Source organism: Ochlerotatus camptorhynchus, unplaced genomic scaffold (assembly GCF_037179485.1).
Source record: "Ochlerotatus camptorhynchus isolate MF236.1 unplaced genomic scaffold, CSIRO-AGI_Acam_v1.1 ptg000083l, whole genome shotgun sequence".
NCBI classification, from domain to species: Eukaryota; Metazoa; Arthropoda; class Insecta; order Diptera; family Culicidae; genus Ochlerotatus; species Ochlerotatus camptorhynchus.
In genome coordinates, this window is record NW_027040573.1 from 1,246,012 (window position 1) to 1,266,977 (window position 20,966).

The window sequence follows — 20,966 nt, forward strand, 5'->3', positions numbered from 1 at the left end:
GTTGAGAAAAATAGCGGCTCCAAGCAGGGTGGTAATCAGGGCGGTAAGAAGGGCGCTCCCCCGAAATCCCCGAAACCCCCGGACAAAACTGCCCTCAAGAGCAGCTCTGCCCGGAACAGGAACAAGATGAAGGGCGAGGCTCTCATCTTTAAGACGTAAGCGTCGAAATACGCGGAAGTCTTGAAGAAGATGAGAACGGACGAACGTCTTGCGGAGATGGGCAGCAACGTGCAGAGCATCAGGCGCACTCGTACTGGCGAGATACTCCTGGTACTCAAGCGTGGCGCGAAAGACCAGGGACCAACCTACCAGAAACTGGCAAGGAGGTCGTTGGTAATGGGGTGTAGGTGAAGTCGCTAGGCTCGACGATCACCATTCAGGTCAGTGACCTGGACGAAGTGACGGAGGCGACCGAGATAGTCACGGCGCTCAGGGAGCAGTGTCAAGTCGAGGAAGGAGTGGGGCAGCCACCACACTAACCAGAGAGGATGCATCCTACGGGAGGCAATGGCCAAACTGGACGTTGTACTATCCAACACCGGCTCGGTCAGTACCTACAGAAGGAATGGTGCAGAATCCGTCATCGACGTGACATACTGCAGCCGGTGTTTGGAGGGCAACCTACACTGGAGGGTCGATGAGGGTTACACCCATAGTGACCATCAAGCGATTCGGTACAGTGTGGGGCCAGGTGAGAGGCGAGTGGCAGGAGGAAATCCTTCCTGCGCTCGAGACTGGCGGACGTCGTTCTTCGAGGAAGAGGTCTTCGGCGAAGCACTGATGCGGGAGCGAATAACCAACAAGGGCATGCGATACAACCATGCCTAGGAGAGCCTTTCCCAGGCATGGCCATAGACCGGTGTACTGGTGGAGCGAGTCGATTGCTATCCTTAGGGCATCTTGCCTCCAGGCGAGAAGGAGGATGCAACGAGCTCGTACGACCGAATCTCGAGAGGAACACCGCGTTGCTCTTCGAGCGGCTAAGGCGGCCCTCAATAAAGAGATCGCCAGACGCAAGCGTGCGTGCTTTGACAGCTTATGCCAAAGCGCCAACACGAACCCATGGGGGATGCCTACAAAGTGGTCATGGCAAAGACCCGCAGCGTGGCGGCACCCCCAGAGAGATCGCCGGCGGTACTGGCTCCGATCGTTGGGTTCTTGTTTCCACGTAGGGACGTAGACTCCTGACCACGGATCCCAGGCGCGGATCAGGGAGAAGTGTCTAGAGTGACGAACAGAGAACTTAGCGATATTGTCAAGTCGCTGGCGGTGGGCAAGGCCCCGGGCCCAGATGGGATCCCGGTTGTGGCTCTGAGGGCGGCCGTTGCGGAAAACCCAGACATGTTCCGTTCTGTGTTTCAGACCTGTCTGGACATAGGCATCTTCCCAGATGCGTGGAAGCGGCAGAGGCTGGTGCTGCTCCCGAAGCCAGGAAAACCCCCTGGGGACCCGTCAGCATACAGACCCATTTGTTTGCTGGACACCACTGGGAAACTGCTTGAGAGCCCGCATAAACGCGAACCATAAATTGACCTTACCTAAAATGGTTAAAAATTGTTTATAATCCCTGCTAAACTTTAACTGAAATGATTATGGAACTTTACATGAACGTTTAATGATAAAGTTTCAACCTTATGTATTATGGTTTTTTTGAACTGGACCTTACAAATAATGGGTTGTTAAGAACCATTACCGTTCCAAATTCTTGTTTCTCCATACATTTTCGGAAAGAGAACTATATTAGAACCTTTTAACTTATGGTTTGAGAACTTTAATGGGAATGGTTATGGTAGTCAGTAAGGTCCACGAATGGTTTTGTAACATCGATCAACTTTATGTGGAATATATCGCGAATTGGTTGCCTTTAATTTACTGATTACCAATTCACGATATATTCCACGTAAAGTTGAGCGATAATACAAAACCATTAATGGACCTTACTGGCTACCATAACCATAACCATTAATGTTCTCAAATCATAAGTAAAAACGTTCTTATATAGTTCTCTTTCTGAAAATGTATGGAGAAAACAAGAATTTGGAATGGTAATGGTTCTTAACAACCCATTATTTGTAAGGTCCAGTTCCAAAAAACCATAATACATAAGGTTGAAACTTTATCATTAAACATTCATGTAAAGTTCCATAACCATTTCAGTTAAAGTTTAGCAGGGATTATAAACAATTTTTAACCATTTTAGGTAAGGTCAATTTATGGTTCGCGTTTATGCGGGAGGGTCATCCTCAACAGGTTGTCGGCATACACTGAAGGTGTAGACGGCCTGTCAAGCAGCCAGTACGGGTTCCGTAAGGGCAGACCCACGGTGGATGCCATCCGCGACGTCATCCAGACGGCAGAGGTGGTCCACCGGAAACGAAGGGGCATTCGTTACTGCGCGGTGGTAACCTTAGATGTGAAGAACGCGTTCAACAGCGCGTGCTGGGGGGCGATAGCCGCTCGCTACACCAGCTCCAAATTCCCGGAGGGCTGTACAAGATTCTGGAAAGCTACTTCCAGAATCGTGTGTTGACGTACGACACAGAAGATGGCGAAAAATGCGTTAGAGTCACCGCAGGAGTGCCACAAGGCTCCATCCTGGGCCCGGTGTTATGGAACGTCATGTACGATGGACTGTTGAGGATAAGATTCCCGGTAGGCGTGAAAATTGTAGGTTTTGCCGACGATGTCACGCTGGTAGTCTACGGGGAATCTCTCGAGGAGGTAGAGCTGACAGCGGCTCACTGCGTCTAGCTTGTGCAGGAATGGATGAGATCCAGGAAACTGGAGCTTGCCCATCACAAGACGGAAGTGGTCGTAGTCAACAATCGCATGTCAGTACAGCAGCGGCGGAAGCACAATTAGGTCTGTGCGCTCTCTGAAACTCTTGGGGGTTATGCTCGATGATAAGCTCAGCTTCGGCTGCCACGTCGAGTACGCCTGCAAGAGAGCGTCTACGGCTGTAGGGGCATTATCCCGCATGATGTCAAACAGCTCGGCAATGAATGCCAGTAAGCGCAGGCTCCTCGCTGGGGTCGTAGTATCTATCCTCAGATACGGCGGCCCTGCGTGGGCTGCGGTACTGGATATTGACTGCCACAGGCGGAAATTAGAGAGCACACACAGGCTAATGTGCTTGAGGGTGGCCAGTGCATACCGCACTATCTCGAGAGAGGCCGTCTGTGTCATAGCAGGGATGATGCCAATCAGCCTTATCATTGAGGAGGACTTGGTGTGCTATGACGTGAGGTCCGTTCGAGGGGTGCGCAACAACGCGCGAGCTGTGTCGACCCCGAGATGGCCATCGGAGTGGGAAAACTCCATAAATGGGAGGTGGACTTACCGCTTGATACCTTCCGTATCAAGCTGGGTCAACAGGCGCCACGGGGAAGTAAATTTCCACCTGACACAGTTCCTGTCAGGCCATGGCTGCTTTAGAAGCTACTTGCATAGGTTCGGACATGCAAGTACCCCCATCTGCCCCAGGTGTGCTGGCGTCGAGGAGACCGCCGAACACGTTGTGTTCGCCTGTCCACGCTTCGAGCCAGTATCGAGCGCTATGCTAGCGATATGCGGAGCGGATACCAGGCCGGATAACATCGTTCCTAGGATGTGTGGTACAACCGAGAACTGGAGCGCGGTGGTGACTGCGGTCACCCACATAGTTTCGGAATTATAACGACAGTGGCGTGCCGAGCAGCAGTTGCCTACTGCCCGGCTAGATCGATAGAGTATTGCTTGAGAAGCGCCATAGCGCTACAGCGGCCCCTCCCACGAAGTAATGTCTTCGGGTGGTTCCGGGGAGGCCAAGGGCGAGGTCAAGGGCCAAGCGCACAGGGTAAGGTTTAGTGGGTCTGGAGTGAAGTTCTGCCATCCCCACACCCTGAGTTCCTTTTCAGGTGTCTGTGAGCAGATTCCCACCTGTATAAAAAAAAAAGAAAAAAGAGAGAAGCCAAGTCTACCTATTGAACTATCTAACCGGCTACCTATCGTGCAAAGTAAACAAACATTATGATGTTATGAAAGGTTCACGAAAGCTATTGCAATAAAATAGAAAATATAATCGAAGAAATGATCATAAACACGCAGTGACGAGGGGCACGCACTACCCGAAAAAAAAATTACAGTGAAATTTTCAGTGGAAACAATGCTCTAACATTAATATTTATTGTCGACAATAAAAATGATTGTTATAATGTTGTACTCTTCCGAAAACGGCAAAACTGCTACCTAGATGTACAATGAATGTACATAATAAAATGTTGTTACAATGATTTTTATCGTATTTTTCATTTATTTTATTGTTAACATGATTCGATCATGAACAATAATTAACAACTCTATTACAATAAAAATTGTTGTTACATTAAATATTGGTGTATTTTCATTGTGGGTTACTTCACGAACAATAAAAATAAATCTAATTGAAGCATGCAGACTATGAGAGGGTCAGCAACACTGCCAATGTAATTAAGATAGGCGCTGCTCGTATGGCTCTGGCTTTGACAGTTCGTTTGGCTCAAAATCAGGCAGTCCGCGTCCGCTCATATCTTATCCTAGACCCTCTCAAAAGCTTAATGGAGACCTTTTCCGTGCAGTCAATAATCATACAATAATAATAAAAAATTCCACCACTTGAAGATGTCAGGAAGTAACTCTCAGGTGGAAGCATATTTCATGGGCGATTCTCTCCAGTCGAATGCATTAACTTATCAACGACGCTCAACCACCAAGGAGACGAAACCAAGGGATATCGAGCGCAGGGGAGTTGGCCTGCATTTCTCACAAGTTCCGGATCGAATCTCGATCCATAACCAGTAAAAAAAGGACCACCCGTAACAGACATACCACCCCCTTCCCTTCCCGGGGCAATGTTTTATTTTTTCGATTTATTTTTAAAGTCGATAAAGTAGATCTGTCAAGCCAACACATACACTCTAAAGTACACTGTTATTTTTTTTAATCAATAAATTCGCCAACCAACAGTAAAATAACAATAATATATAATGTTATTGAAAAAAAATTATATGGGAAAATCACGAAAATTTCATTGTTAAGATACTTAACAACCCCCCTTTTTTATTGTAAATTTTCCATTTACCATGAAATTTATTGTTTTGTACAACATAAATCAAGGTAAATTTATTGTAGACGTAACAATATAAATCATTGTTAAGACAATAATTTTCGTCTTATTGTTACATTGTTTTTTAATGTATTTTTGTTGTTATTTTTTTTCGGGTAGTCTTTCAATTCTACACAGCCTGCTGACCAAATATTTAAAATCTTGCCATTACTGCATTAAATACTTTAAATACACACTTTATTGCAATAAATAATTTAATTACTCACAAAATTTCATATTTAAATTATTTTCAATAAAGTTAAATTATTTGTTATTACATAAATTATCGTTAATTATTTGTTAATTACTTTCAATACCGCTTAAAGTATTTAAATTCAAATTATTACCAACAATCAATACGAAACTAACGATTTTAAATTGGCTCACCACTTTAGTAGCCTATTGGTCCCAAGCTAACGATTAACGTACCCTATTCTAGTTGAAATTCTATTACTACACTATGTTTGTTTTGATTCGCTGTGAAAGTTTGACAGATAAAATCAGGGGTGTGTGGATTCATGCAGAACATGCAGGGGTGAGTGAAATAGCTTGGGACTGCTTGGGACCGTTGTTCTGGTACTGAGTGAGCCAAAAATAATAATGATTTTCTTCGGGACCCAGTGGTCTTAGAGTTACCTCTATGTTAGTATCGTCCCAATGACGCGTTCATCTACATAAAATTGATAAATAGCAGATTTTTAGTGATGGGCCCAATCTTAGATCCATAGGCCAACATTAGAGTCATTTCTCCTATTTGTTTTTTTTTTCTTACATTGATTCTCATAGATACTACACTCTGCAGATTTGTTTATTTTAATTTTATATTTACAGCGTCTTCCATTAATTTTGACTAAAAAAATGTTTTATGAAATTATGGAATAATAAGATATTATGATGATATTTTGTATATGTGATAATATTTTACACAGCAACAAGAAAAGATTGTAAAATTTGTGTTTGACACATAAAACCTGCAAATTTAGCTTTGACAGAGTCACAATGATCGATTTTCTGAGACAAATGACAAATTATTGCGCCTCTCATGTAGCAAAATTGGCAGGTGTTATGTGTCAAACTCAAACTTCACAATCTTTTCTTGTTGCTGTGTAAAATATTATCATAATATCTTATTATTCCATAATTTCATAAAACATTTTTGTAGCCAAAATTAAGGGAAGGCACCCGTTTACAGCATTCATTTTTTACGCATTACTTAAATAAAAAAAAATTCAATTTCTGTATATGGGGTGTTATGGCTGGGACAACTGATGAATGACACTGATGAAGACTGCACATATCTGTCATGGATACCAAATTAATTAAAGTGGAATTAAATGGAAGATAACCTTTTTTTGCTGTTTTATTTCTAGATAGAGCTGGGATTAGGGCGTAACAGCTTTTGTAAACAATAACTTCTCTCGATGATTTCTAGGATTTCAAGGCACGCCCATGCAAACCAACTTAACCATCGGATAAGGGAACTCTTTCTCTACCCGATGGGAATGTTGATTTGCGTGGGCGAGCTTGACTTTCTAAAAATCATCAAGAAAAGTAATTGTTTAAAAAAGCTGTTACGCCCTAATTCCAGCCCTATCTAGATTTGAGCATTACGCTAACAACCCAATTTCATTACTTATTATGATGGCTACCAAGCCTTTGGGATTTTCCTCATTGTAGTCGAAATGCGTATCTGTCATGGATACCAAATTAATTAAGTGGAATTAAATGGAAGATAACCTTTTTTGCTGTTTTATTAATGGAATGTTTTTTGGATGATGTCGGTCGGTCGGTCTCTGTTCCGCAATTTAATGAAAATCCGAGGTATAAACTCTGCGTGTAGCAGATACACTTTTCTCTTTGCTCACACCGAGGTGCAAATAAAGCCTGATTTTGAGTACTTTTATCATGCCGTGTTGGAATTTATGGTGAATACAATTTTAGAGTGAGTACGACCATGTTTTATTCTTCTGACATTTCAAGACATTGTTTACGTATTAGTTCTTATTTACATTCAATTCTCTTTTATCCTCATTTCATTGTGCTGCATTATTGAAGAATTTTATATCATTACTTAAAATTCCAAAATGGCATTGACCGTCCAAAGAGCATTAGGGCGCCTCAGTAGAACATGTACAAGCCACGTAAGGGGTCTTCCATTAATTATGTCACACATTTAGGGGGGAGGGGGAGTTTTGAAAACTGTGACGAGCCATACAAAAAAAAATTAAGGTCCATACAAAAAATGTGACAAAGGGGGGAGGGGGGGTTGAAAATGGGCCAAATTTGCGTGACATAATTAATGGACCATCCCTAACACGCCTATTCCATGACGAATTCAGTGCTCCTGATCCATTGAGTCTAAAACAGCCAGCAAAAAAGCAAGAACAGCGTGCTCCCTCAGCAGGTTCGATTGCAAACAAATACCAAATATTTCGAGACGCTGATGCGACGGTGATTCTGGATGTGGAAGAAGAACGGCAACTTCAGCTTCAACGCGAACAGCAAGGGGTGACGATTACGGACTTCGAAGAACCTGAAGATAGCAAAGCACTGCCAAGCATCTTCAATGGAATCAACCTAGAACGTTAGTTATATAATTTTCTTTCCGGTACAATAATGCTAAATGTTACTATTTTTAGGAGGGAGAACGGGTGTCTATGAAGTAGAAGACCTGGTAACGGTGTTGAGACTGAACAATGCTGAAAGCATTTTTGTTTGTTCCGTGCCAAAAGAAGTTAAGTACGTTGATTACATTTGCGTCGTGACGGGAATGAGTTTTCGACATATGAGAGGCATGGCAGAATTTGTGCGTAAGATTTACAAAATGAAACGAAACCCTATGGATATTATTCCAAAGATCGAAGGCGAAAACAGTCGCGATTGGATGGCTTTGGATCTGGGAAACATTGCTCTGCACATCTTCTCCGAAACGGCCCGAGAGCAGTACGATTTGGAATCGCTCTGGGCGGTGGGAGCCAAGTATGATCGAGAATGTAACAAGCCGGATGAACCACTGGTAGAACTGTTCGAACGACATTCTGTGTATCTAAATGACTTGAAGCCCTTGAGGAAAGACCAGCCGAATGTTGAAAATAAGCTTGCGTGAGCGGCAACAATGTAAATAAAAATAAGTACACTTTCATAGAAGATCAATCAACCTTTGAAGTAGTAAGATGTTGTATAACTTAAATAAATCCTTGTATCTGTACCTATACGGTCCGAAACTGTCAAAAACCGATAATTCGAACAAACTGTCCCAGTTATTCCACAGCCATGCTTTAAAAATATGTAAATCAAGGATGTCATCAAAGCGAATCCTCCGTTTACAATAGTGATTCAATATGGAGTATATTTTGTATCGAAAGTTTAATGAAAACGACTTAATACTAACCTCACGAATAATTATTACAAGTAAGAAAAGGTACCATTTAGCAAATCCGCTCATAGTCCACATGAACCTTGTTAACATATCCGGATGGTGTTATTACCAACAATGACAATCACACCCTCATCTTGTAATTCCTTGAGAGCGTCTTCAAACTGTTCCTTTGTAACGAGCTGAAAAATTAAAACATGCTAAGCTAATCGAGAAAAAAATACGTTCACCATAAGAACATACCACTTGAGATGCCTCTTTAATTTCACCGAACAATTTTAGATATGGCAGTGTGGAGATTTTGCCTTTTAATTTCAAATTCTCCTTGATGCTGGCCACCAACTCTGCTCGCTTCTTTCTCGCTGCACTAGACAAACCAGTTGTCAAAATACCCACATCAATTTTTCCGGAAAGTGGATCGGTGGCAGATTGTTTCAGTGCCTCTTGATGCAAGCGCCATGCTTCTTCAACATCCACCACATCGACAGTCTCACTGAGCCGCACTTTGGCATGAGACTCGGACAAGCGAATCAAACTTTCCAACTGTCTCGGGTAGGCCGAAATCTGACCACGACCAGCACCAACCTTGCGCATATCAACGTAAGCCTGAATCAGACGCTGCTGTGCTTCCTCGGACAGTACAGGATTTATGTGGTCCTTGGCATAGGCCATGTAATCACGCAGCACGCTCATGTCCTATCGTAAAATTTACATTTAGAAAAAAACTGTCTTTTGTCTGCTTTACAAATATACTTACGAAAAGACTGTCCTCGTCATCTTCACGGCTGGCGTAGTAAAGAGAAACCAAATGAGCTGCGAGACGGCGATCAAATTGTTCATCTTGTGGGTCAAGAATCAAGAAAATCAAATCGAATCTCGACATTAACGTGTGGGGAAGCTGTACGTTATCGATGATGGTCTTATTCTTGTTCCACTGTGATTCCGACGGATTGGCTGCAGCCAAGATTGAAGTACGCGCATTCAGCTGACAAATGATACCAGCCTTAGCAATACTTAGCGTCTGCTGCTCCATCACTTCGTGAAGTACACTTCTGGTGGAATCATTCATCTTATCAAACTCGTCAATACAGCAAACGCCATTATCGGCCAGGACCAATGCACCGCTATATTATAACTATTTTATTAGTACTAATCGATTTGAAATAACTTATTTGTAGGTAGGTACTTACGTTTGCAGAACAAGCTGCCTAGTTTCGGGATCTTTGGTTACGTATGCCGTCAGACCCACTGCAGAAGAACCCTTTCCGGAAGTATATTGTGCTCTCGGAACCAAATGATACACATACTGCAAAAGCTGTGACTTCGAAGTACCAGGATCGCCGCAGAGTAAAATATGAATTTCTGCACGGAAGTTCTGTCGACCTGAGGTGGCCTGTTTTTTCTTCGAACCTCCAAACAATTGCAGCAGAATACCCTTCTTGATGTCAGTATTCTCATAAATTGAGGGAGCAATTGTACGAACTAGCCGATCGTAAACATCCGGCTTCTGAGACAACTTCTTCAGGAGCTCTACTCGCTCCGGAGGGAACATGTGATCCTTACCTTCTTCCTGTTCGTAAAGTCGCTTATCATCCACCTTACGAAAGTGGACAACGTCGATATGCGTTTTATACACTGATTTCACGTTACGCTGGCGGGGATTCTCTTGAATGGGCATCGCTTTGTAGACACCAGTTACCGTAACTCGATCTCCTGGTTGAACCTTATCCACCAAATCATCATGGGCCAGTAACAGCACATTGTGAGGAGTCTGTCCAGCAGCCATGTCATCTGGTGCTTCTTGAAGCTTGATCATCTGCCGATCAGCAAATTGCGAGCGATTGTGAATCAGCTGGAAACAATGATTGGTGTTGCAGTGCGAACAGAGCGTAGGTTCAGCGATTCTTCCTCTTTCTAATTCGACTACAGTACTGAAGTTACAGACAATACATTTGAAAAAGGCTTCCCGCATCTCGGGCATAATGTTCGATGTACGAATCACCATTCCGCTAATGGTAATCAATTGGTCAATGTCTTCTGGATTCAGTGCTCGCATGCTTCGCGTTTTCTCGGCATTGAATGGACGAACTTGAATCTGATGCTCCAGCACAGCAGCCGGATAACGCTCGAAGAACATCTCATTGATGGCCACGTCAAAAGTTGGAATCACATCTTGAGGATAACAAATAAGTTGACGATACAGAGCTTCATCAAAAGTCCTCAAATGAGCGCAGTTGACGTTCAGGAATGGTTCTTCCAAGGTATGAATTTCCTCCAATTTCTGCATATAAAGCGGTTCATTCAAATTCATGCCTTCGGATATTTCATCCTGAGCTGCATCAGGATCTATGTACCTCATAATGAAGTCTTTGAACTTTTTCAGACATTCCGATACTACAACATTGGTACCCCATACGACCATCTTCGGTTGGCTAGCTCCAACGGAATCGGCTTCCGATGGCTGACTTCCCTCAGGAATCGGTTCCAGTTGATCAGATCCTACATTCACTTGACGAACACGTCTGTCCGCGCGAAGATCAGGACGCTGTCTCATAGGAGTTCCACGGATACCCGATCTTGGAGTGCGGATTGAACCCATTGAACTTGGAGTTCCATAGTTAAGCGGAGAACTGATATCGATCTCACTCAATCCCACTGCAGTACTACCTCCTACGGCATTAAATGGACTTGTAGGTGGAGCCATTCCAGTTCCCGATCCTCCTACTGCTGGAGAAGTAGGAACAGTCACATTATCAGAGCTTTCAACAACGACGTTGGGATTTTGAGTTCGACTACCCATCCGCAAAGGTGTTTCCGTTTCATTATTAGAGGTTGCTATAAATGAATAAACAACAATATAATGCATTATGCACTCGGCTTCCCAAAATCCTGATTCTAAAAATATGCATTATTCTTACTTTGTTTGGAAGGAGTACTTTGGGAGCCATTCTCCTGCCGCCGTCCTCGGCTTGATCGTGCTGGGCTGGACATGTTGTTTTAATCCACACAAAACTCACGTACAACTGCTGAAATACGAATAATCCACGAATTTCACTTGAATATTTTACACAAGGAATAGTAGTAGCCAATATAACAACAAATTACAAAAAATCAAATTACAAAACACCAAATTCAATTAAAACTTATTATAATTTTCAGCGTACGAAACTTGTGCTTCGGTGGACTTATAAAGGACTCATATGAATCGTAAATATAAAAGCGCGCGTAACATTTTACCTCATTTTACCGAATACTTTACCTCCATGTCATGATGAAAATGTGACTAATGCGAAACTATTTCAAGATAGCGGTTCATTTAATGAGGGACCTCGTGATTACACTGAGCCAAAACATATTAAAATATTTATAAATTTTATATTTTTAAATTTATTTTTGATTTATTTTATATTAATTTATGCATTCATTAAAATAATATTAAATTATAATCCTTTTTAATACAATATCGAAACAAATCGCAACCAATAATTGAAAAGGGCCTATCAGCTTTAGTAAACAAAACTTTGTAAGCCCTGTCCTCACAAACCGAAGGTCAACCACGCAAATAATGGCATTATCGTGTAGGGGAAAACTTTCCTGCCCGATGATGCTATTTGTTTGCGTGGGTGGCATACGCTTTACGAGGAAAGGGTTTACTAAGTTTTGTTTATAACATATAATTGGGTTGTTTAGGGGTATTGAGGTAAATACATATTCGTTTTTTTTTCATTTCGTTTATTTGGCAGGCTCAAATGTTATAAAAATAACTTAGCGGAGCCGAGTAACATACACTGATAAAATTTCAAAGATAGTTTTTTGTGTCCCACACATGAATTTTTGCAATGTGATCAACAAATAATATCTATGTGTCGGACACATACTTAATGTGTACACATAAAAGACATGTGTAACCACAAATAGTATTCATTTGACTCATAAATTTCATATGTGCTTTTATGTGGATTCTGTTTATGTGTGGTCACATGAAAATCATGTGGAATTTTACATGGAAATTCGCCAATAAAAATGTGTGGAGTTCTATTAGTGTAGAATACGAATTATAGTACTCAAAATACAAAAAAAAAAAAATGTATACAAATATATTTTATCATATGATTTTTCTGGGTGGCTATCGAAGCGATGACAAAGCGATCTTCTCCCATGCACGTAATTTTTTTCTTTCCCGAATTTGTTCCTCATTTTCATTGAACCCGAATCGTGATCGCTGCTGCTGCTGTTTCTGAACATCGTTTCCCGTTGCATGCTCTCCGCTACTCTCGTTGGTCGTCGGGGTAGTCACGTCCATTTCGTTATCTTCATTCAACATCTCCAACCCCGTGTCCGTTTCCTGATCGCTAATGACAAACGACGCACCTTCCACCACTACACCAGCATACGTACTGCTGCTGTTTTGTTTTCTTTCACTTTGCTTTCCTTTTTCCTTCAGTTGCTTCTCCGGTTCCTTCCGAGCCTTCCGCTTGGGACAGGAAAGCTTCCGGCACAGACAAACAGACGTAACACTTCATCGTGTATCTTCGTTCACGAATTTAACGGTTGATTTGAATATTATCAGTTCCGCGAACTACTCGCGGCAGCGCTGGCATCGGATCACTTTGACGTTTCTATACATTCTATAGAACTTTTATGCAATATTGTTTGCGAGTTAGTGAGCAAGCTTGTTTTCCGCGAGAAGCCCGAGAGATGTTGTTACTGAGGTCCTATGTTTTGAGATACTATGTTTTCAAGAAAAACTTTTTCAAAGAGTTAGGTCTGTTTGTCTGTGCTTCCGGTGTCCGACAGATACATTTATCTTTGTTGCCATCATAAAAAATATTTCCTTTGCGATTGAAGAAATGTAATGGCGTGGGGATTTCCTTCTTCACATCCATATATACACCGCGTATCCCTGTATATACCTCAAAACACAGATCAGTTGGAAATTTCTCCCGAATGATGCGTTTAATTTTCCCATATTTCCCCAGGACTTTATCCAGCTCGTTGTCGGGTACCTCTGGTGGCAAGTCATACACACGCACATATTGAATGAATTCACCAGCATGCGACATGCGTACCTTTGCCGTCGTTCCATTCGCATAATGGAAGATTAAATCCTCCGAATTGAATGTCAGAGCATGGAGCATCGCTTCCTCTGATTTGAACTTCATGAAGACTCCCCTTTCCTCACCAATGCGATAAACAGCTTCCGTTTCAGCCGGATCCGCGTCCAGTGCTTTGGCGAAATTTACTATCTCTTCGATGTTTGGTTTGGCATCACAATGGCTGAAGCTAAACTTGATGGTGTTTTGACGTAGAACTACGTCTTTGTCGACTATACTGGGGTGCAAATCAAAAAATATGTGTGGTGAAGGAGTGTTAGGTTTTGAACGCTTGTAACTTTGTCATTTATAGATGAAATTTAAATTTAAAAACGCCAATCGATAGGATATTACATTACAAACCTGTTGAAATAAAAAAAATCCAATTTTTTTTGTATTTAAACTATGGAAAATGTACAAATGATAATTTTATCATTGATTTCATGAAATAAGCCTTTTTCCCAAACCCAGTCATCATAAACGAATACCACTTGAACCTGAAAAGATATAAATCAGCGCTGCTCTCATGCCTCTGCTCATTACCACTTCGGACGGCGTGGATCACGGCGTGTCCACCACAATGAGGAATGAGACTTGAAAAAACGTGCATGTAAAACCCATGTCCTGCAGTAAGCAGGACCAAATCAGCGGCTAAATGTGGATCACGGCGTGACCACAATGAGGAAAAGTAATTATGTAAACCCCCTCCCCCTTTCACAACAACCTCTTCCCCTCCCCCCACTCATCAACAACATTGAAATACTTGAAAATTTTAAGATAAAGTATAATAGTCAAAAATGCATGAAAAACATCAATTTTGTGTGGTTCTACGTCATACTGCGGTCGTGTCTAGGACACAACCCTTTAATTTTTTTTTTACTTCACACATCTTGCACCGTAGCAACAAAAGGCACCGAACTGCTAGCAACGAACAAAGAGCAACTAGGTATATAATAGCAAGTCTCGAAAACAGGCTATCGTGTGGTTCACAACGAAATAAAAAATCGACTGCTCCTGTAGACAGCTGTGGGACAACTGAAATACATATTCGTTATATGCATTAAAAATAGAACCGAAATCCAAAATTTCATCAATTTTGGTACACTGGAACTATTTTAAATAAGTACGATTACATTAGCAAAAATCTTCATCTTAGCGTCCCTTGGTGGGGCTTTGTATGGGAGCAAGCTGTCAACGAATAGATTTAGTGTGAACGATCAAAAATTTAAATCTTGATTTAAAAATCGAGATGAATGTCAACGGGATCGATAAAAATATCGTTGTGCTCAGAAAACGAAGCTTTATCAGATGATGTATATTTTTTTTCCTTTGGTTTGTTTTTTCCGTCGATCCTGTTTTCCGTGCTGAGCACCAATGCTACCGACGTGCCAGGAAGGCAGCTCCCACACCTGGACCCTACCTAACGACCCATCAACTCATGAACCGGGGACCAACGGCTTTACTTCCCATCCGAAGGAAGGCGTGATCAGAGATTCCTTTCCTTTCCTTTCCTTTTCCTTTATTTAACGTCGGTCTCTGTTCCGCAATCTAGTGCCAATCACCGACGGACATCGATTGCCATCCATTGACGGCAATCGAATGTGCAGGAAGGCAGCTTCCACACCTGCGTAGGATATCGCACCCATTCAACACACATGGGCCGGGACCAACGGCTTTACTTCCCTTCCGAAGGAAGACGTGACCAGAGATTTTTATGCCTCAGAAAAACCCCACCGACCTCGACTGGGATTGAACCCAGACCCATTGGGGTGTTAGAAAGCAGTCACGCTTACCTCTACACCACCGGCGCCGGCATGATCAGAGATGTTATGCCTCAGAACATCCTGGCGGCGCCGACTGGTATTGAACCCAGGCCTGCTGGGGTGAGAGGTAATCACGCTTACCACTACACCACCAGCGCCGTTGAGATGATGTATAAAAATTGGTATAATTTTATTGTTTATTTTTTTATTGAAAAAAGATAAACAACCCAATTTGCTCTTTTTAATTGTTGGTCGAGAAATATCTGTTGGTTCACGGCATTTGGCTAAAACCCAGAAGAGTGCACCGATGAATTGAGCAGCGTCCATTGAAGAATCAAAGTGACGATTAACTCACAGATGGCGAGTGGGTGAAAATGATAATGACGTTTTGGTATCTGTCAAATTGCATGACCCTTTTTTAGTACTTCATCATTTTTGTAATTAATTATATGATTTGAGTAGTAGCTATACTGAAGTTCCGAGAGATGTCGCCCCTTCAGTGGTAGGAAAATCATTTTTGCAGTATAAAGAATATCAGCAAATCCATGATTTGTGATTAAACATGCTTTCACAGAAGGAAACAAATAAACGAGTGTTTACCTTATCACCATAGGAATGTATTCGTGCAATTTTTGTGCATCTAAAACTCGATCTAAAACTGCCCATAAAGACGATAATGAATAAAGACTGAAAATTTTCATGCATTTCCAAATGGTTTCCTACCATTCCCATACATTCGAAGTGACTGGCCCTCTGGATGTGGATGATGTCAAAAATAACAAAAAATTATTAATTGCGGATCTGAAAACTAGGTGTTGCATGACCAGTTTTGGCTTTGCTTTGATTCGCCAATCTTGAATGAATAAAGTGAACCCTACACTTGGCTTTCATTGACAACACGCAGAAAATTATGATCAACACAAAATTTGAGGTAAATTTAAACATAATCTCAGTATGTTCTGGCCACAAACAAAAACTAGGTTGATTTCAAACGTATTCCATGTAAGAAGTAAGTGATATCAATGTTTAAAACAAAAATAATGTTTAGTTTATTTTAAAAATCTTCATGTATTGCGCATTTCACACCAAATTGGACTAATAAGCGCTTTTTCACTTAGTAAAAAGTGTGATAAAATTGGTGTCTTCGGTGCACTTATTCCTTATGATGCAAGCAATAAGTGCTCCTAAGACATCAAAACGATTTGACGGAAACGTGCACTTTTATCACACTTTTGCATTTTTGGGACAGTCCAGTTTCAGATGCAATCAGCAATATCTTCAAATAAACGTTGTCACTGCCAAAAGCTACTTTCTTCTCTGATTAGAGAGTCTTTCGCTTTTGTGACACCTATGCCAAAAAACAGCTTCTTGAAGTTACTTTTTTCTCCGTTAGGAGAGAAGTTTTCACTTCTAAGGATCGAGAGTTTTTCGGATTCAATGAAGAACCTGGAGTAAGCTTCGAACTTAACTTTATTTTCAATTTCTGTACAAAGTGATCTTAGGTCTACGTATTGCATAAGTAATTTATAATTATGTAAAAATCTTTCCTGTTCTTACGGAATTTTCCATGTCCCTTTTAATACCGGGCCTTTCACTAGTTTCCTAACTTTAAGCTGAAAAATGCCACTTGTCCTTCAAAGGGCTAACTTATAAATTGAGTCCTTATGTACTATGTCCTTTTCAGAACCAGGATTTGGTCGTCATTTTTCTAAGTTTGTTGGTTTATTTTACTCAGGTCTGAAAAGGTTAACAAATATGAATTTGAAACATTTGTAGCGCTTAAACAGTAAATCATATCCTTCCTTAAGGATAAACCGAGAGGGAAAATTATGCCTTACGGTATACGCACGTGGGTGTGTTATTCTTCACTCGAAAGCATGAGCGTTCCTAGATAAATAGTGCAGGCATATTATGTAAACGAGCGATCGTTTTTGTTTTACCCTACTTTTCATTTCATTTTCTTGAAACTGGTATCGACATCAACGGACCTTGTGCAACTATGTGGATTTGCTTATGGCTTTGATCTGTAGATTAATTGTCTCGCGGTAACAAACGTGAATAGTTTTGTTCGATATGACAACTATATTTGTGATCATGTTTAAAATAAACAAACATATTTTATAAATTATTTTAAAATCGATAGCAAATAAATGTAAATCTGCACACGGCGCATCTAATATCCTGCTATTTTTCGGTGTGATTAAGGGTGGTCTGTGACTGGTCCAAGATCCCGTCCAAGGAACCGTCGGGATGTGTATTTCTGGGGTTTAAGTTCAGTATAAACGGTGAAGCTTTGTGATATTAGCGTCGTTTTGTCGCTTATACCGGGCTTATACCTCATACCGGGCTCATTCTACGTTTGGTGTTGGCTCGGGTGTTGGGGAATGATCCGGAATGGATTCAGAATCCATTTCAGATTTTCTTTTTTCTCTCGACTTCGAGTGGGGGTGAGGATGATATGGGGATAGGCATCAGAAACGACGTTCATCAGAAACCAGTTTTGTCGAGCTTGGAACACTTGCCTCCGTGGGTTTCAAGACCCTTTACTTCGGTTTCTTCTTCTTCTTTCCTTTATTTAACGTCGGTCTCTGTTCCGCAATCTAGTGCCAATCACCGGACATCGATTGCCATCCATTGACGGCAATGCGCAGGAAGGCACCCAAGTAACAATTTCCAGTTGAAGAAACGCTTTCGTTTTGATTTTGTTCAGCTGCATGTTGAATAATAATTGCACAATGTGTTCACCACAACTTTTATAAAACCCTTGTTTACACTGGTTTGGAGAACCTATACAACTGCAATACAAAGGTGTTGTCTAACGTATTCAGTAAAACGTTTACCCAAAATCAATTTCTTGTTGAAGAAACGCTTCCATTGTGATTTTATTCAACTGCATGCTGAATAATAACTGCACAATTTGTTTATTACAACTTCTGTAAAACTCTTGTTTGCACTGGTTTGGAGAACCTGTTCAACTACAGCATTATATGTATACGCGGTATAGGAGTAGAAGCAACTTTTATACAACGTTTATAGATACATATTTAAACTCAAGCTTTATTATTTTGGTGAAAGCTCTTATACAACGTTTGTAGACACTTCTTGCCAGCTGCTTTGAAATTTAGTAGATAGTAAACCTGAGAGGCGTTTGTTGCACTCTTTTATGACTCCTAAATAATCATTGTACAGCAAGCGGTGAAAAGCGTTTATAGCACTTTTCAATGACTCCTTAACAACCGGATAGAAGCAACTTTTATACAACGTTTATAGATACATATTTAAACTCAAGCTTTATTGTTTTGGTGAAAGCTCTAATACAACGTTTGTAGACACCTCCTAACAGCTGCTTTGAAATTTAGTAGAGAGGAAACCTGAGAGGCGTTTGTTACACTCTTTTATGACTCCTAAATATTAATTGAACAGCAAGCGGTGAAAAGCGTTTATAACACTTTTCAATGACTCCTTAAAACCGGATAGAAGCAACTTTTATACAACGTTTATAGATACATATTTAAACTCAAGCTTTATTATTTTGGTGAAAGCTCTTATACAACGTTTGTAGACACTTCTTGCCAGCTGCTTTGAAATTTAGTAGATAGTAAACCTGAGAGGCGTTTGTTGCACTCTTTTATGACTCCTAAATAATCATTGTACAGCAAGCGGTGAAAAGCGTTTATAGCACTTTTCAATGACTCCTTAACAACCGGATAGAAGCAACTTTTATACAACGTTTATAGATACATATTTAAACTCAAGCTTTATTGTTTTGGTGAAAGCTCTAATACAACGTTTGTAGACACCTCCTAACAGCTGCTTTGAAATTTAGTAGAGAGGAAACCTGAGAGGCGTTTGTTACACTCTTTTATGACTCCTAAATATTAATTGAACAGCAAGCGGTGAAAAGCGTTTATAACACTTTTCAATGACTCCTTAACAACCGGATAGAAGCAACTTTTATACAACGTTTATAGATACATATTTAAACTCAAGCTTTATTATTTTGGTGAAAGCTCGTACACAACGTTTGTAGACACTTCTTGACAGCTGCTTTGAAATTTAGTAGAGAGTAAACCTGAGAGGCGTTTGTTGCACTCTTTTATGACTCCTAAATAATCATTGTACAGCAAGCGGTGAAAAGCGTTTATAGCACTTTTCAATGACTCCTTAACAACCGGATAGAAGCGACTTTTATACAACGTTTATAGATACATATTTAAACTCAAGCTTTATTGTTTTGGTGAAAGCTCTAATACAACGTTTGTAGACACCTCCTAACAGCTGCTTCGAAATGTTTTAGAGATTGAACCTGAGAGGCGTTTGTTACACTCTTTTATGACTCCTAAATAATCACTATACAGCAAGCGGTGAAAAGCGTTTATAGCACTTTTCAATGACTCCTTAATAACCGTTGTGTAAGTACTCACAATATTCACAGATTAAAATTAGTTTAACAATTGTCGTGGTACGCCAAAATAATTGCTTGTACAGTTTTTATTAATTTAATTTATTTGTGCACATTGAAAAAATATGTAATTATGCCATAATTCACATTCTGTGTTCATGGAGGAAGTAGTAACAAGCATCTGTTTAATCTTTGATTGATATTCTTTCAATTAATCTCTCTAATAATTAATTGAGAGAATTTATCTAGAAATGTTATCGTTGATTATATGATATATGTCTTAAATTAATGTTTGCATTTATTAATAACACCTATATATAATTTACCTCTACTCCACCGAGGGTTTCTCGAAGCAAGATTCGAACTCATGATTCCGGATTGCCAGCCGCTTCTGTTTCCATCTGCTCTGTTCTTGAATACATATTTTGATCATATGAGAGAAGTATATCAAGCTCATCTTGAGTGACTTCTCTTGCAGTCGAATAATCATTGCCTTATGGTTATATAAACATGCCTATCACTTGTGCTATTTTTAGCAACAAAATTGTGGTTGGTGGTTGGTCGAACGTAAACAATCATTTAAGAGTGCTCCAAACAGCTTTTGAAGCTTCTAACCAAAAAGGCAATACAACTACATTCTTGTTCAACTCTGGAAGCTATTATTCAACGTTTGATCAACTCAGGTGTTTTATAAGAGCTCCCAATGGTTTGTTTTGATGCGTTTATTCCACATCCTATATGGCTCCTGTCAAACAGTTTAACCGAACGTAAACAATCATTTAAGAGTACTACAAGCAGTTTTTGAAGCTTTTAACCAAATGCCAATACAACTACATTCTTGTTCAACTCTGGAAGCTATTATTCAACGTTTGATCAACTCAGGTGTTGTATAAGAGCTCCCAATGGTTTGTTTTGATGCGTTTATGTCACGTTCTATATAGCTCTTGTCAATCAGTTTAACAAAGATGCTATAAAAGTTATCGTAGGTCTTATAAAGCATATAGTTAAACCGAAAGTAAACAATCATTTAAGAGTGCTCCAAGCAGCTTTTGAAGCTTCTAACCAAAAAGGCAATACAACTACATTCTTGTTCAACTCTGGAAGCTATTATTCAACGTTTGATCAACTCAGGTGTTTTATAAGAGCTCCCAATGGTTTGTTTTGATGCGTTTATTCCACATCCTATATGGCTCCTGTCAAACAGTTTAAC

At 40.6% G+C, this 20,966-nt stretch overlaps 2 protein-coding genes across 2 annotated transcripts; one reads left to right on the top strand and one right to left on the bottom strand.

Moving 5' to 3' along the window:
- Positions 1-3,778: 3,778 nt before the first annotated feature.
- On the top strand, positions 3,779-8,329 carry 312 (ribosomal silencing factor RsfS-like protein, 312). Its single transcript, XM_065218042.1, has 3 exons — positions 3,779-3,835; positions 7,376-7,706; positions 7,762-8,329. Exons 1-3 carry the CDS (start codon positions 3,779-3,781, stop codon positions 8,226-8,228), a joined length of 855 nt encoding a protein of 284 aa, XP_065074114.1. The 3' UTR covers positions 8,229-8,329.
- Positions 8,330-8,457: 128 nt separating this feature from the next.
- On the bottom strand, positions 8,458-11,678 carry dpa (disc proliferation abnormal). The gene is made up of 5 exons (XM_065218068.1): positions 11,417-11,678; positions 9,689-11,333; positions 9,256-9,622; positions 8,742-9,194; positions 8,458-8,680 (listed from the first exon to the last, which is right to left on the bottom strand). The coding sequence occupies exons 1-5, from the start codon at positions 11,487-11,489 to the stop codon at positions 8,585-8,587; spliced, it is 2,634 nt and encodes an 877-aa protein (XP_065074140.1). The 5' UTR covers positions 11,490-11,678; the 3' UTR covers positions 8,458-8,584.
- Between the last annotated feature and the right edge of the window lie 9,288 nt (positions 11,679-20,966).

What these genes read in the sequence shown, in the direction of transcription:
- 312 (XM_065218042.1), top strand. Translation starts at nt 3,779, where the DNA reads ATGTCTTCGGGTGGTTCCGGGGAGGCCAAGGGCGAGGTCAAGGGCCAA. An exon ending in TCAAGGGCCAAGCGCACAGG is followed by an intron (nt 3,836 to 7,375) that starts GTAAGGTTTAGT and finishes AATGTGACAAAG; the next exon opens with GGGGGAGGGGGGGTTGAAAA. An exon ending in CAATGGAATCAACCTAGAAC is followed by an intron (nt 7,707 to 7,761) that starts GTTAGTTATATA and finishes TACTATTTTTAG; the next exon opens with GAGGGAGAACGGGTGTCTAT.
- dpa (XM_065218068.1), bottom strand. Translation starts at nt 11,489, where the DNA reads ATGTCCAGCCCAGCACGATCAAGCCGAGGACGGCGGCAGGAGAATGGC. An exon ending in AAGTACTCCTTCCAAACAAA is followed by an intron (nt 11,334 to 11,416) that starts GTAAGAATAATG and finishes ATTCATTTATAG; the next exon opens with CAACCTCTAATAATGAAACG. An exon ending in TTAAAGAGGCATCTCAAGTG is followed by an intron (nt 8,681 to 8,741) that starts GTATGTTCTTAT and finishes TTAATTTTTCAG; the next exon opens with CTCGTTACAAAGGAACAGTT.